General features: G+C 32.5%; 1 protein-coding gene across 1 annotated transcript in view; it reads left to right on the top strand.

The window, feature by feature from the left end:
* The window catches only part of LOC108916006 (spatacsin), a 40,190-nt gene extending 29,450 nt beyond the window's left edge, over positions 1-10,740 (top strand). The window contains exons 9-10 of the mRNA XM_018722184.2: positions 4,148-4,347; positions 10,052-10,740. Of these exons, the coding sequence (XP_018577700.1) occupies positions 4,148-4,347; positions 10,052-10,409 (558 nt within the window). The 3' untranslated portion in view covers positions 10,410-10,740. The remainder of the gene's footprint in view (positions 1-4,147; positions 4,348-10,051) is intronic.
* The last annotated feature ends 7,787 nt before the right edge of the window (positions 10,741-18,527 follow it).

An 18,527-nucleotide genomic window follows, 5' to 3' on the forward strand; every position in this document is an offset into this window, starting at 1 on the left:
ATTGCATATATAGACGATATTCTTGTGTTCGGTAAAACTGTTGAAGAACATAATTCGAATTTGGACAAAGTTCTTTCAAGAATCGCAAAAAGCGACTTACGTTGAACTTACAAAAATCAAAACTTAAATTTCTCGGACATATTATTGCAGATTCTGGAATAGCACCAGACAATGAAAAAACGCAAGCAATAAGGAAAATGAATCCATCCAGAAATAAAAAAGACCTACAACGGTTTTTGGGTATGATATACTTATCCAAATTTATACCAAATCTGTCACAAAAAAACAGGAATTTTAAGAGAACTTCTTAGCGACAAGATTGACTGGACTTGGACGCAGAATGAACAAAATAGTTTCGATCGTTTAAAACAACTAATAGCGACTACTACTGTTTTATCGTACTTCGATCTATCAAAAGAAACAAATCAGTTGATGCAAGTCCGTATGGTTTAGGTGCAGTTATAGCTCAAGACAATCACCCAATAGAGTATGCCTCTGTCTCTTACACCTACCTATACAGGGTGTAACAAAAAAGGTGGGCTGGCTATACATAGCCATATTGTACTCTTCAAGACGATCAAAAAAGTTTATATACACATCTTCTCTAAAATGCTTCGTTTCTGAGTTATGGACACTTTAAGTTTTTAGTGTCCTATAGTTCTGGTACAGTAACAGACCATTATCAAGTAATCCAAGATTATAATTAATTGCGGTTGGTGTCATGGTGACAGTTAAGTATCTGACTCTATTAATACATTTTTTTGTAATTAATTTTACTCACTGAAAATGGAAGATTATTCCTTTGAAGAAATGTCAAGCATGCATTTGATGTATGGGTTGGCATACTGCAATAGGGCTGAAGCAAGACGACTTTACTCAGAGCATTTTCCACACCGACGTTTACCCAATGAAAAAACCTTTGAAAGGCTACATAGTAGGCTAAGGGAAACAGGATCTTTCAAACCGCGAGCCCGAGATCGCGGTAGACCACGAACTGCAAGAACATTGCGCTTGGAAGAACGTGTGTTGCATCGTGTTGAGGAAGAAGCAGGTGTCAGTACTCGAAGAATTGCATTAAGAGAAGGAGTTGATCATACGACCATGTGGCGGGTTTTTAAGACCAATCAACTTTATCTGTATCACCTACAACGGGTACAAGGACTGAGTGAACTTGACTTCCCAGCACGAGAAGCCTTTTGTGTTTGGCTACAGGAAACTTGTGCCAACGACCCTCTCTTTTTGCCTTCCTTATTATTCACAGATGAAGCTGGGTTCACAAGAGATGGTATCTTCAATTTTCATAATGTACATCTATGGCATGAAGAAAATCAGCATGCCATTATTCAATCCAGACATCAACATCAATTTTCAATTAATGTTTGGGCAGGCATCATTGGTGATTTCTTGATAGGCCCTTTTGTTCTTCCCGGACGACTTAATGGCCAAAATTATCGTAATTTCTTAGAAAATGATCTACCAAACATGTTGGAGGATGTTCCACTGAATTTTAGAGCACGCATATGGTTCATGCATGATGGGGCGCCGGCCCATTTCAGTCTCATAGCACGTGAATTTTTAAACGAAGCATATCCTGGAAGGTGGATTGGCCGGGCAGGACCTTTAGCGTGGCCTGCACGTTCCCCGGATCTAAATCCCCTTGATTTCTTCGTATGGGGTCATCTAAAATCAATAGTGTATTCTACTCCAGTTCAGGATATCGAGGATCTTCGGCAGAGAGTAGAAAACGGATGCCAGAGAATTCGGAACACACCAGGAATTTTTGAGCGAACGAGGCAGTCCATGACAAGACGAGCTCAATAATGCATTGGTGTTCATGGAGGTCATTTTGAACATCTCCTTTAAGTTCATTTACTGTTGTTGTAGTTTTCATTATTTGTTACTCATTTAAAATAAATAAAAAAACGTTATTTATCAGACCAAGATTAAAGTGTCCATAACTCAGAAACGAATCATTTTAGAGCAGATCTGTATACAAACTTTTTTGATCGCCTTGATGAGTACAATATGGCTATGTATAGCTAGCCCACCTTTTTTGTTACACCCTGTATATATGGGTGTGAAAGATTTCACTACTATTTATTTGGAAGCAAATTTAAAATCCAAACAGATCATAGACCACTTTTAGGCTTACTGAAAAAACCAATAGATGATCTTTCTCCACGAATTCAATGTTTGGCTATAAGACTATTGAGGTATAATTTTGATCTAGTTTATATTCCTGGAAAACAAAGGTTAGTTCCTGAAGCTCTAAGTAGAGACCCAAATTCTGATGTAATGAATACCAACTATTTAGAAGAAAAGCTCTTAGTACATGCTGTTATAGCTCCTGAAAATGAAGTACGTCTAATCCATGCTATAAATGAAGACCCAACTCTCAACAAAATTAAGCATTATGTGCTTAATGGTTGGCCTAAGCATAAAAACAAAGTATCAGATGACGTAAAAAAGTTTTGAAACATTAAAAGCGAAATATATGTACACAAAGATGTTCTATTCTACAAGAAAAGACTAGTAATTCCTGTAATATTGCGGCAAGAGTTTCTAGACTTGGTCCACAAAACACATCAAGGCGTAGTATCATCTAAAAAAATGGCACAGCAGTGTGTCTATTGGCCTGGAATTTATAAAGAGATAGGAGATTTAGTTCTTAGTTGCAAATATTGACAACAATATTCCAAGAGCAATCAAAAGGAGCCCCTTCAGTCTCATAAAGTTCCTGATGTCCCATGGGGAAAAATAGGGATTGACTTTATGATGTACTGTAAACTTTTTAGTCATTATAGACTATTTTAGTAAGTTTGTAGTGATTAACAAACTAAACCACAAGACAGCCAATACAGTTATATCTACATTAAAAAATATATTTTCTATACAAGGCTTGCCTTTCATTAACTTTTGAGGCCATCTAGTGACCTAATGAAGTGATTATATAAGCGAATTAGCGTAGTCAACTAGTTCAGGGGTCTTCCATTATATAAGTACTTATTTTTTTGTTTCTTCTTAAGGAACAGTCTCTTGAAGTTGTGACATAGTCTTAGAAAACCCTTTGCAGATGTTTTTCTGCACTCTCGTTCGTTTTTTATTTATTACTCTTTGATGGAAATCCATCGAAATACTGAAAGGCAGTATGATGGGGTAAATTAGAGTCCTTTTTAATTCAGTATAAACATTTCCTTCCTTATCTAATTATTTTCGGCCATAATCGGGGAAAAAGAAAATAACAATCATTGGAAAAGAATTGGCTGCTACTAATATATGGAATGATAGTTTTTGTCTAAAAATGAAAATATCAGTAAATTTTCTTTCAAGTCATCATGCATGACCAATTGAGAAAATTGTTTGCTCAATTTGTTATTATGACTTGATTTAGGTACTGATATTTTCATTTTTAGTAAGAAAGGAAAATAAATGTTTACACTCAATTGAAAAGGATTCTAATTTACCATATCACACTTCTTATTTATTGGCTGATTTTTACGTTTTATTTATGTCCCAATTTTTTTTATAGTTAGTGGAAATGCTTTATTTTATGTTTATGTTTTATTTATATTTTTAATTCAAAGCCAGGTAAATTGCGACGTTTATTTTTTTATTTTATGAAAAAAAATGTCTACAGAATCTTACTCAGAGCGACTTGGGACACAAATTTACCATTTTTTTTTTCGTACCAATATACAATGTTGTTCACATAGACAGTAAGAGATTTTTAGATATCCATAACACAGTTTTTAAAAAACAAACACACTTTTTGTTATAATTACAGTTTTCTAGAAGTAATTTTCAGGTCGTATGTATCTGGTATACTTTCACCGGATCTACCTAATAAATAAAGTTCATAAAATCGGTCAGTAAATAATAGCTATTTAAGATATACGTGTTAAAAGTAAGATTTTATTTTGTGAGTGATGATTAAAAAAGGAGCGTAGCGAGTTTTTTAACTTCACACTAGTGTTAAAAGTAACTTACTTTTAACACGCTTGTCAAAAAATGACATTTTTAACATCAAAAATGACAATTAAAAAGCCCACTTTTAACAGTTTTGTAGAAAAAAAATTCTTATTTCTATCAATTTTTTACATTGATTTAGAGATTTAACTTCATCATTTCTTATTATAATGCATTTAAGGCTATAGAGAATTATACACATGCTACAGAATTTCATCTACAAGGCGAAAAACTAGCAAAAGCAATGAAAACTGCAAAACAGGCGGAACTGATAGCACTGCAGATATCGTTATTGAAGGGATTACCGAGTAACAGCACAGCAGTATGTTTGCTGAATGTAAGCCAGGTCCAGATTACGTCTCTAATATCCAAGGAACTTAGGTACGCGCTTCTAGAATATTTACCTCTTACACAGTGTGTCCAGAAAATATGAGCAAACATAATAATGATAGAATTTCCTATGACACTTTTTCTAAAACCAAAATAATGTCAAATTAAATTTTTTGAAAAAGCACAATTGAAAAATTTGTCATTTTTCTAATGAATAAAGTCCATTTTCGGCTTCAGAATTATCTTTTAACTTTGAGGTTGACTTGAAGAATTTTGTTAATATTAACTTATTAACTGTTCCTAGAGCAAACCAAAACAGTTTCTAACAGATAAACGCATGCACTTTCTGTTATAATGCTTACATAAGATTAAAAATTTATTCTTGTGAATCAAAGCGATTGCCTCTGACTATTGAAAAGTGTTTCCAAGAAGAGTAGAAACTTTTACCGTTATTTTTATGAGTTGAATTGTCCCCTAAATGTTAGGTACTTATAATTTCTGGATACCCTGTATACTAACATATTTGAGAAAATTATATTTATCTTTTATACAGTGTGTAACCAAAATGCTTGGTCAAACTTTAATTGGAGATTCTAAATCTCAAACTAACAAGAAAAACTTGAAACGTGTGATATACGTGTTGAAATAATAATTATTTTTATTTGAATTTGATGTTTTAACACTTTTAGCAGTAATTAGACAGGGTCTAATATTTGTCATATATCTCTCTAAAATGGTGCATTTTGGTAGGTACCATGAATCAATAATACATTTTTAAAAAGTCTTTAACACTGTCATAATAGAGAAAAGATACAGCGTGGAAGAAAAAAGTATTACTAGTGAAAGTCTACCTTTGTATACCCTCTCTCTCCCTGTGAAACATACATATTTGTAGACAATCACAAAGTAAAGCTACATGCCAAATTTAAAAGAACCAGCTTGTCTTTATTTTTATTAAAGACATTTTTTTTCTCAACCTTGAACATCTTAAAAAACATTTCCAGACAACACTAAAATTTTTGAGGGCACATATGTATTTAACCAGTTACTACGATCCATTTGGAAATTCATGGTTTCGGAAAATAATTTCAAAAATTTATGACTAATCATTTTTTATACTGTATATAAATTGTCATGATTGTGTTTAAGCAACTTGTGATTTACTAATTATAATTAGCATATTGGAAATGGTTAGTTTTTCATAATTTTCAAGCTTTTCCTATCCAGAAATTTGAGAAACTAAAATATTTAAATCTACAAAAAAATTGTATAATTTTGATTAAAACTAACAAATACTTTCCCAATACCGTTTCAACTAAATATATATACAGGGTGTTCCAATTAAAACTTCCCACCTGGAAAATATCTGAACTAAAAAAAAAACAAAAAAAAAACAGACACGTCGATTTTCTTTTCAAGGAGACACGAGGTGGCTTAAGTTTTGGTGTCTTAGAAGCTACCCCTTAGGCAGAAATGTAAAATAAGTTTAAGGAAATTTTAAATGGCACCCTACGACACCCCATTTTAAAGCTTTTTCAATTCTGCTCACGACGACATACGACTTTAAATTTTGATTTAGATATGACTAAAAAAATCATCACTTAAAGAATAAGACAAATTAAAATATTAATGAAAATTAAATGTTCAAATTAGTTTTCTTCCGCTTAAATACAATAATAAAATCTTTCCTCCATTTCCGAACGAACATTTCGAAGCATTTCGGGCGTTATCTGACGACATTCTTCCGCAATTTCTCAATAAAAAAATTGTTTTCATTTTTCGTTCTTTTTTAGATATTTTCATTTACATTTTTTATTTAAAATCGCATTTCTAATAATGTATATATACATAATGGACCACACTGTGTATTGTTCACACAAACCTATAACTTAATTATGTCACTTGGTGTGGGTGAAAATCATATGATGTTTATTATATTCATATTACTGTGGGTGACTGTTGTCAACACCTTAAAAAAAAATTCTTGGTTCAATATTTTAGACAGTGCCATCCGTATAACTTTAAAATATTTTATTTGCAAAATTTAAAAGAGTTCAAATCAATCGTCATATATCATAACTCATCTGTGCTTTGATCATTTGAATAACATTTGTGTATGGGTGACAGGTGATTTATTTCTGTTTGTTTGGTAACTATAATTATAAAAAGCTTTATCTCATGTTAGTGTTTCCGGTAAGTACTGTAAAACACTTTATATTTTTTTTTTAGTTTTATAAAAATATGAAACAAATTATATATTTTGAATCACCTATAAAGTATAGGTCATTCATATTTTTCATAAAATTGTGATAGTGTTGAAATATTTAAAAAATAAAGTAAATATATAACTTTTAAATAAAGAAGATAGAATGGTATTAAAAATTGAAAAAAATAAACAAAATGTTCTACAATCAAAATTGAGAAATGTGATAAAGAAATTGTGAGCTTATATATGTATCATGTTGACCAAAAAGTTTTAAATTATATGTGAAATTTTAATATATGGTACGGAATAAGAAAAATTGGTTTTGGATAAGGATATTTGAAAGCATTTTGCAGTACATTTTCATGCAGCACAAAATTTATAACCAAATTCTAGGCCAAAATTTATTGAAAACTTGTATCACAAATTAACACTATGCGCATATGTCCAAAAATAACAAAAATGGATTATTTCTAATTGCAAAAATAAATTAGGTAACTGTTATAATACTTTATTTCAAAAGCAGTTGGTATCATCAATTTTTTTTCGGATAAATATTATACAGGGTGAGTCAGAAAGAATGGGTCAACACTAAACTGGAAATACTAGACACCAAAATTTTATGTTTGAGCTCATCATGTCAAATACGAATGTCGCTGGTTTAAGAAATACAGTGTGTTCAAGGTTTAAATTTTATTCTGAAAGGGTCTCACCGGGTTTCCACGCGAAATCAGCACTGGCGTGTTTTTTAACAATGGTGTCTTCAGTGTGATAGAAATAACTTTTGACCAATTATCAGAGTTCTATCTTTGCTCATTTTTAATGAATTTATGACAGAGTATGTGGTTTAAGGCGGAAATACACATACCAGTAAAATAGGTAAGTAACTTGCATGCTAAGAAATGGCATATGCCGGCGGATGGCACACTGCTGATACATTTGCAAGTAAAATGGAATGCCTCGTTAGTATTATGGCTTATTGGCATATCAGTAGGTAGCAAGTAGACACGTTCCGACATGCCACTTGAACTCCCCCGAAACCCCCTGCCTCACATTGCATGCCAAAAAATCAAATGATGTGCAATTTACTTGCGCGCCTTCTACAAGCATGCCTTTTAATAAATACACATACCAGGAGCTATCTCCTGCAAGCTACTTGCATGCTATTGTGCAAGCAAGATGCATGTGTATTTCCGCCTTTATGCACGACGGAGCACCACCACATTTTGCCTTGCCAGTACGCCAGTATTTAAATGAACATTTTCCTCATCGGTGGATTGGCCGTAGGAATGAATTTAGTTGGCCACCAAGAAGTCCAGACTTAAACCCTCTGGACTTCTCAGTGTGGTCAAACTTGAAGGATGTGGTGTATCGTGAAGAAATTAATTCTGTTGAGGAGTTGCGGCAGCAAATACAAGTAACCGCGAATGCATTTAAAAAGAATAGACATATTCAGACATTTAAGAGTATATAATAAAATGTATTGAGGTAGGTGGTGGACACTTCCAGCATTTGATTTACGGTTTGTTATTATTACTATTATCAATAATTATTATTGTTATTTTCATCTTTTGAGAATAAAAAATCACAAAATACATTGAAACTTTTCAATGCAAATAACTCAGAAACCGATAAAGTTAGGCGACTTAAACAAGAGTACATTTTTTATGTAGAATTGAACATTCTTTTAAATTTTTAGCTTTTTTAAGCATAGCTCAACAGATGAAAAAAATATGTTCTGATTTATCTAAATAATACGGTGAAACTAGCGCCCTCTAGTAGCAACGCAAAATAAGTTTCAAATTCGTAATTCTCACACCAAAAAACCCAACACTACCAATTTTCAGTCATGCTATCAAAACTTTCTGAATTATTAAGAAATATCAGAATAAAATTTAAACTTAAACCAGCGACATTCGTATAATGCATGATGAGCTCAAACATGATATTTTGGTGTCTAGTATCTCCAGTTACTGTTGACCCATTCTTTCTGACTCACCCTGTATATGTACATACTAACAACACTACAACAGTTATATATTTTTTATAAATCTTTTACTGATTTATTTGATGAGGTCTATGGTTTAAAACATTGAAAACAAAAGTTTGTATCTAATGTGAATAAAATTTTATTTTAAAGTTTTCTTTTGCCTAAATTAAAAAAAATAGTGTTATAAAAACTGTTATTAAAATTCGGTTGAACATTTTGATGACACTCTGTAAAGGAGTACCCATAAATTGTAAGTCCCTTATCTTTTTTGGCCTTCCATTTAGCCAAAAAAAAAATGGTAAGAACCGAAATTTTAAGAAATTTTCTTGCGATCAAAGAAATATATAAAAGAACAATTGAATATTGAAACTTAGCTTTTGTTTATTTTTAAGTATATTGTCTTTTTTTCTGATTGTAATAATATAGGTGTTTTTGAATTAAGTGCATTCCTTCAAAGGGGTAGACTACCCCTTTTTTCATTAAGCAACTTGTGGTCTAAAGTGTTCCAGAAAATAAATTATTATTACGCGAAACTTGTGCCAACCCTGCATCGCCCCACTTAAGCAACTGTTTCCAATGCAGTAACACATGTTGCTCTCGTCGTATGTAGATTCATTTACGATGTTTTATTTCAAAATGCCTTATTCAAATCAAGAATTAGTGATTATGGTATTAATTTACGAGGAGACTAAGTATAATTTAAATATGATTTGTATGCGACCAAAAGACCAACCGAATCCTAGGATAGTGTAAAACACTTATCAAAGACTGCGGGACACCGATAGAGCGAACCCAATATATGAAGATCGTGCACAAGAAAGACTGGTAGGTGTCTTAAATGGGGAGGAAAACATTTTACACCTCGTCGAAGAAAACTCGAGTCACATGTAGAATTTTATCGTCGATTTTGGCAGCAAATAGCTCAAACGCCAAATTATACAAACAGTACTTTTCACAGACGAATGCTGCTTTACAAGAGACAGAATACTGAATTTTCATAATAGTTATTGTTGATGTAATGCTAATCCTCACATTGTACAGAATTCCAGTTTCCAGCGTCGTCAATTTTCACGTCCTTTATGAAGAAACACAATTATTTCAGAAATTTCCAATATTTTGATTTACTCACCCTTCACTATAGATAAAGACAAGGTTATAGTGGAACCAGTGTATAATTATGATTTTCCCATTAAATTTACTAAATTTTCTAAAATTTGCCATTTCCTTTTTCAAAATTTGAATAACTAAAATTTTCGAGATTTTCAAATTTTGAATGGCTACATTATTATTTATTAGAAGACAAAATGAAATTGTATTACTCTTACACAAAAATACGCACTGCGGCGCGCGGCAACTTCGATATCAAAGGTACAGCTGACTGCCGCACCAGGGACGGCTTTAAATTTATTTAAACATTCATGTGCTTTTTTTTAAATTTAAAACGTAATGTTTTACACCATCAGTTGCTTAATAAAAGTTGCTTATTTTTGTGCCCTTTTCAACGAACGTACTTATTTCAGAAACACCCTGTATATATTTTTATTTGCTTTATTTTGTAACAGCTTCGACCAGAGCTTGATCCTTGTCCAGGCCTATAACTATTCTCCAGACTGGGCAGCCGTCCTCTATGAGCAGTGTGTTTTAAGTAATAACATATCATACTTACACTCGTTTCTTAAGCACCTTTCGTTAACTGATGGCCTGGTTCATGATATCTCCAGGAAATTTCTCAGCGCTAACATCAACACTCCCAACGAGATAAACGTTATGAAGGACATTCTGAGGAATTTGTCCTCTGTACATACTAAGTACAGGATAGCTAGTGAGATGGGTTTCACGGATTTAGTGGAGGATTTGATAACAGGTGGGCAGTTAGCGTACTTGAAGGATACAGTGTGGAAGAAGGGGTATAAGCGTTGAGAGGTTTTTTCGTAATTCGGCTAGATTTTAAAAATTTCTTAAATAACAGTGCAAAATACTGTCATTCGAAAGAAAAAGAAATAATACAAACGTTTAATTTCACCTTAAGTAGTAGTTCCCTAGATTCAAAAAGAAATGTTCTTAAAAGGTTTTTTAATGAAAATCACAAATTTAAATAAATATTTTATGATTTCACGAATTCGGTACAATATTCAGCGGATATCGTCGGAATTCATTTGAATTCAGATTTACACCATTTTCGTATAATTTGCTAGTTTCAAAATAGTTTTTTTTTTATGTAAATATAAATATTTCTTTGATATAACAGAAATATTTATATCTTCAAAAAAATGGATGGATTTTTACTAATAGTGATGTAGGTATATTTTTTTTAATTTGTAATTTTGAGAATCTGTGGAATTTCAGAAAGTATTTGTTTAATACTCATAACATATTTTTTTCCATACATACTGTGATTTTTGGTAGTTACATATGAACGAGGTCAGTAATACTAGTTTATTTTTACAGTTTTTGGTTGCTAAATTTTCAATTTTTTTTGTTTATGTACATAAAAAAGATTAGAAATATATAAATACTTTTAATACTTTGGTAGGGAACATTATTAGTTTACAAAGGCATCAGCTATATACACATTAAAAAATTGTTGACATTCATTTTATATTAATTACTTTTTACTCGTATGTTGCCATGTATTATATCTAAATATTATAAGAAATTCATAGGAAGGGCCGTAATTTTTGATAATTTTATGTCTTACCATTTATCTTTGCCTTTCCTGGGAATTTTCTGTGAAAGCCCTTGAAAAAGTTCATCACCGGTCTAAAAAATTACATATGTTAATTTTTGATTAATAATTATTTAAAACAATGTTTTATTTTGTAAGAATTATTTATTTTTTAATCATATAATCATTTTGTTGTAAGCGTCATCCAAAGCTTGTAAATGATAAAGTATTTAAGATTTAGAAAATGTTAAAGAAAAATGCTGTTACCAGAATGTTGTTATTTTCCTGAAAATTACTAATTTGAATATTTTCTATTTAGCCTATTTAATCTTTCAAACACTATTTAAACATTTGCTAACAATTTTAAACCCATTTTTATATAATTGAACTAATGCTTAATATTGTCTTATATATTAATTAGGTGTATCTAAATATTACTGAAGTATAAAATGTATATAATACTACCAACGACAGGACATACATACATTGTTTTTTTCTTGATATATTGAACATTTAAAGTTTATGGTCTTGAATTTTTCTACCATTAAATTTTCAATGTTTATCAAATTTTTATTATTGTTTTGTTTCGTATTCTGCGAACATTTTGTAATATATTCTATTGCCAACATATAGGAGTTCTAACGATTAAGTTAAGTGATATTATTTACCTGAAAATATACCAAAAAAATACAGCTTATATTTGGGCAAATATCTATAATTACGTTGAAATGTGACTGTGATTTTTTATCTAAAATATGCAATATATATATTTTTTATTAAAGCAGAGTAACCTGAATTTCTTTAACTTTTACCTTCACAATATTAAGCACTTCAGTGAAAACACATTTCAATTTTTCTCTTCTTTAATATTTCACCCACAGGTAAGTTTCCCTCTAATGTGATTTCACTTAAAAATATTTCAATTTCTAAATAACTTTTATTACTTTTAAAGGTATGTGTATGCTACTGATCAACAAAGTTAATATTTTTCTAGTAAAATAATTGGTTTCTGCCCATAGCCAAAATGACTGATTTTAAGGTGTATCCAAATCCTTTGGAGTACCTATCTAGATTAGAACTTGGGTAAGTTTTTCGCTGCGCGCCACAACCTAGCATTCGTTATCATTGCGCATTAATAGGGGAGCCCAAGAGGGGATTTTGGGATTTACTAAAGCGCGGCAGAACATATGGGGGATACCTTGCACCCTGTTGAGTACCTCCACCATATCTAAGTCCTCTACAGGGTAGGAAAGTACCGATGGTCTATCTGAAGTTACGTGAGAGCGATAAAGTAAGCCATAGAAATCCATGCGATAGAGAAGGATGGCTATAATGAAGGCGTCTCATAGTCACCGCTCATTTCGCCCTTCCACAAATAAGATCCACTTCTTATTTGTGGAAGGGCGAAATGGGCGTTGACTTACTTTATCGCTCTCACGTAATTTCTGATAGACCATCGGTACTTTCCTACACTGTATATAAAGCCGCGCGGGTAGGGCAGCCAATCAGAATAGTAAAAAAAGATCGATAGTTGGAAATACTCGAGCACGTCAGATTAAGGTATGATGGGTTAATTACATGCTAAAAAGTGTGCATTTCAATAATCTGACGATTTGAGCGTGACGTAAGGCAGTCGGAAGGTCACAAAGTTGCAAAAAAAAACGTCACTTCGACATTCTCGAGCGCGGTCGAATTTTTTTTATTTTGAAGGAAATAATTCAAGGATAACGGGATAAATATAATCTGCCGATTTCCACAAGCCGAAGTAACAAAAATCGTTAATAAAGTTTAGCACGAGCAGCTGCAGGGAAATATGTATTCCCCACTTCGCGCCTCTCACTCCCTTTCGCTCTTTCTCTATCTATGACTCTCTCGCACCATCCCCACACGCCAGCCATCACAACTATGGCACTTATGGTGGTATTGTATGTACAGAGTGTCCCGATATTAATGCAACAAAACTTGGTCACAAATTCTTAAGACAAATTTAGGGGACTCGTATTTTTTATTTTTGCCAAGTGGCCCCCTCTTTCGGAATTAGAGCCCCCTGAATTCCGCCCCGAAGAATAATCTTTTTTTAATATCTCTGAATCACTAAATTTGGTACACAGGGGTTTTATGACATGTGGAATCTTAATTTTGTAAAGTTATTACCCATCAAGAAAACGATAAAAAACTTTAAATATATAGTTTTTTTAACCTCGACCATACATTTTTTTACATCTTTATCATTTGTAATTTTATCAGAGAAAGAGATTGCCGAAAGTATATATTATATGTGTTTGCTGTATTATAATGAAAAGAAATAGATTTCTGTGTGCAGAAAATAAAATAAAAAACTTTTTTTTAAATTTCATCAAAATTTGTTATTTATTTTTATTTGCATGCTATTTTTCGTGCATTTTATTTGTCACAATCAGTGATTTAAAAAAAATATGAAGAAAATTTTTTTTTTTCAAATCGTCAGATTAAGAAAACCCCTCGTCATATTATGGATCAGCATGACCAGGGCATCAAGCAGAACCGTCTATATGAAAATCTGACACGCTCGAGTATTTCAAAATGGTGATTTTTTTACATTTTCAAAGAGCTGCCATGAATTTGCGTCACATCCGAATCATCAGTCTTTTGAATGGAAGCTTGGTTCGGGTTCACTTAACATCTCCTCTGAACCTCTGGCCTTTCCGTACCCCCCCCCCCCCCCCGCCCCACCATCCAAATCGGCGGATTAACATATCTCACCGGAGACACGTAGGGTATATACACTATCAATCACTGATGCGCTCAAGTATTTCCATGTGACTGTTTTTTTTTTACATTTTTTTGTAAAGCCTGTTGACGCTCATCCCCCCATCGGTGAAAGGGTATTACATCATATAACCTTTTTTTCTTTCTACCATCTAATCTTCAAAATCCAATAGGTCCCCACGACGCTCGAGTAAATTCTCGTTTAGCATCGTAGGCTCCCCTACTATAACGTCTGATCAAGTTTAAGCTTGGATCCGCATGCATACTTGATCGCGGATATCAGTATCCATGATAGGCATACGCGAAATTTTGATCATCCTCACTTTTTTACTTTATTTTTAGTTATACAAACAAGTGAGCAAACGTTTAATACACCAAATGCAAGAAAAGCCACGCTATGAATAGCACAATTTGCAAGGTTAGTTTGAACTATCTGTCATTTTATTCAACAAAACCCGATTTATAAAATTGGTTCCTCCAAATATTTCAAATTTAAAAAATCCCCATGAAAATTAAACGCGTGCTTCGTTAGGTACATGTAATTTTTGAGAATTTTCATTCATTTGAAATGGACCGGAATGTCGAGTGGATAAAAAAATCATTTTCGCCACTTATTTCTTTTTGTTTTTAATCGAAACTTGGAGAACGCAGTGGCTGCTCGTGACATTGTGAATAGGTGAGGCCTGTAGTTGTTTTACTAGGTGGGCAAAAAAGAAAAAAAACGCCGCTGGCAAAAAATTTTTTAATTTTCAAGGTCAAACGACTAAATGAATAGAAATTTTTCTACGATTTTCATTCAGATTTTACAAAAAATAGAAATATTTACGCAACTACATTTGGGTATTTTATTAATCTGCTCTCAAATAACCATAATTAAAAAATTAAATAACATCAGAACTTTAAAAATGTTATTTACAATAAAATTAATAGAAAAAAACAAAATGATATATTTACCTATTACTTAAAAAAATTGTTCCTAATTGGTTTAAGAATATAAAAAAATCTGAAAAAAGACAGAAAAACAAATTTTTATAAGGTATCTAGCCAACTTATCTATTTACATACAGTGTGTTTCACTTAAAGTCGGAACACCTCCGTATTTAGAATGGCGTTGGCCGATTTTCAAAATTCTTTTTTTATGTGGTAGTACTCAAAAAGGCCTACTTTTTGATATTATATTTTTTGACATAATATAATCTTTTCTACGGCCTACTATCATTAAGAAAATACCCTCAAAAATTAAAAAACAGGTATTTTTTTTTAGAAAAAAATGGATTGCATTTTCGATTTGATCACACCTCAAAACCCTAAATACAAAGTTTAATTATTACAGCTTTTACAGGGTGATCACAAAATAGGTGCAAACTTCGAAAAATTTCACTTATTGCAATGTCCTGTATGAATAATTTTCAAAATATTTTTTCATAATTTTATTAACCGAAGGTATATCCATGCAGTTTCATTGATTTCATTCATACAGGGTGCTCACAATAGGACAGCCAAATTATATATATTTTTTATTATACCAGAAACGAAATAATTAAATATTACTGTTTTCTATTAGTCCACCATCATTTGATATGCACTGTTCAATTCGTCTCCTCTTAATTCTAATAACTCTCCTCAACTGATGCGGTGTTATTTGTCGACATGCTTGTCTCTTACATAAATCTTCTTTGTTCTAAGGCCTTGTTTTATGCATTATCTTTTTCACAGTTCTGCATAAAAAGAAATCAAGAGGCGTCAAGTCTGGAGCTCTTGACGGTCATTATCAACTAACGGACTGTTGCGATCTATCCACTTTCTCGGGAAATACTCATTCAACCAATGACTTACTATTACCGCATGATGAATAGGTGCTCCATATAATTGAAGGTAGAAGTTCTAGCTTACATGAAGAGGAAATGTTGAATCTTAGAAATCATTATTTAAAAAATTAATAAAAATCTCTGCGTTTAGATTAACGTAAAAAAAGAAAGGCCCGATTATTCGATCACATAAAATCCCACAAAACACGTTAATTAAGATATATGTAATAGAATTAGACAAGCATGTCGACAAATAACACCACATCAGTTGAGGAGAGTTATTAAAAATAAGAAGAGACGAATTGAAGAGTGCATACCAAATGATGGTGGAATAATAGAAAATAGTAATATTTAAATATTATTTCGTTGTGAAACTCGTTTCTGGTATTATAAAAAAATATATTTAATTTGGCTGTCTTATTGTGAGGACCCTGTATGAGTGAAATCAATGAAACTGCATGGATATACCTTCGGTTAATAAAGTTATGAAATAGTATATTAAACAACAAGGTTTGAAAACGACTCTTTGCACAGGAGCGAGACATATTGGTGGACCGAGCCGAAGGCGAGGTCCACAAGTCGAACGAGTGTGCAAAGAGGTTTTCAAACGAGTTTTTTACGATACTTTTTATAGCCCAGTCGGGTTGTCATTTAACCGGGAAAAAATTAGGGACCACAATTTTATTGTTCTAACCTTTAGGGGGAGTCAATAGTAGTGTAAATTAAGAATCGCGACTGAATTCCTGCATCAGCCGCCATCTTGAATTTAAGAAAAAATCGTTTTTGCTCAATATCTCGGCCATTTTCAACTTTACAACAAAAATGATAAGGATTTAAGTTGCAAATGCGATTTCCTACAACTTCTTTATTTACAAATTTTATCGTGCGATCGATATTTTTCAAGTTAAGGGGGAAAATAGTGACTTTACGACATAAATGTACATAAACAAAGTTGGAAAGAATTATATTTTCTACAATTTTGATATCTTTGATTTTTTCGCTATAACCAATATTTAAGGTCCCACGCTTGCAGTAAAGGCGCAAAGCAATATGAAAATCGTTTTTGCAAACTCTTTTCCACACCACCACCGCGGTAGAGTTTCAGGCGCGTTTTTTTACGTGGTATCCCCAATAGGCCTAATCCACGTGTCATTGCTTGCAAGATAGTTGTGACTTCTGCCGTCTTCCTCTTTATAAAAGTTTCTTGCAAGCGTTAAAGGTGTAAGCAATGTTTAAAATTTATTTTTTCTTATAAAGTTTGGACCATTCTTGTTCATGGCCAACCGCCGCGCCGGTGAAGTCAGGCCTATGGAATGTTGATCCCTTGAGTTTAATTAGGCTTGCCATAGGCGTAGGACCTTAAATGTTGGTAGTAGTGAAACAATCAAAGAGATCAAAATTGTAGAAAATATAATTCTTTCCAACATTGTTTATGTACATTTATGTCGTAAAGTCAATAACAAACGAGATAATTCAATAATTATACTTTGTCACTATTTTCCCCCTTAACTTGAAAAATATCGATCGCACGATAAAATTTGTAGAAAAAGAAGTTGTAGAAAATCACATTTGCAACAACTTAAGTCCTTACCATTTTTGTTCTAAAGTTGAAAATGGCCGAGATATTGAGCAAAAACAATTCCTTTGAAACCAACTCCCGCAAGGTCCTACGCTCGCGTCTTTACCGCAAGCGTAGGACCTTAAATATTGGTTATAGCGAAAAAATCAAAGAAATCAAAATTGTAGAAAATATAATTCTTTCCAACTTTGTTTATGTACATTTAATAATTATACTTTGTCACTATTTTCCCCCTTAACTTGAAAAATATCGATCGTACGATAAAATTTGTAAAAAAAGAAGTTGTAGGAAATCGCATTTGCAACAACTTAAGTCCTTATCATTTTTGTTGTAAAGTTGAAAATGGCCGAGATATTGAGCAAAAACGTTTTTTCCTTAAATTCAAGATGGCGGCTGATGCAGGGGTGGAATTCAGTCGCGATTCTGAATTTACACCACTATTGACCCCCCCCCCTAAAGGTTAGAACAATAAAATTGTGGTCCCTAAATTTTTCCCGGTTAAGCCCTTTTTTGTCTAACCCGACTGGACTATTATACGACTGCAAACAGAGACTACAAAAATCAAATTTTAATTTAAATCGTTTTTATTACTAAAATGGCCAACGCATTAACAAAATAAACTAAATACAACTTTTAATTTAACTCGTTTTTATTAAGAAAATTGCTAACGCATTAACAAAAGAAACTAATATTTAATATTTATGGTAACATTTGAACATTCCTTCAAGGTTACGCTCTAACGCATTAACAAAAGAAACTAATATTTAATATTTATGGTAACATTTGAACATTCCTTCAAGGTTACGCTGGGAAAAGCAGTATTATTGTGCACCTTGTTTTCGGTAATAGAGAATATTTTTGGTGTCGTGTTTTTAGTGCAGTTTTTAGCGTAGGGTCGTTGTTTTCTTGTTGTATTCTAGTAGACGATCGTTGTTCTGGTTCTGTGGCAGCAGAAGACACATCTTTTTCGAAACTTCCATTTTATTTCTCAAACAGTCATCAACGTAGCCTTCGGCAGCTGTACTGGATTTCCACCCTCCATGGCGTTTGACGGCAAACAGATTTGAGCCAGAATTGACCAATTGACTTGGGCCAATTGAATTGAGAAAATTGTTGCCGATAAACTTTCTGGATTCTCTAGCATCATAAACTTGGCGATTTCCCTAGCCATGTTTCCAATTTTGTTGATGCCAACGTTTTGGCTTGAACATTTTCCGTTTTGATAGTTTAAAAAAAAA

The sequence above is a fragment of the Anoplophora glabripennis genome, unplaced genomic scaffold (genome assembly GCF_000390285.2).
Source record: "Anoplophora glabripennis isolate ALB-LARVAE unplaced genomic scaffold, Agla_2.0 scaffold1149, whole genome shotgun sequence".
Taxonomy (NCBI): domain Eukaryota; kingdom Metazoa; phylum Arthropoda; class Insecta; order Coleoptera; family Cerambycidae; genus Anoplophora; species Anoplophora glabripennis.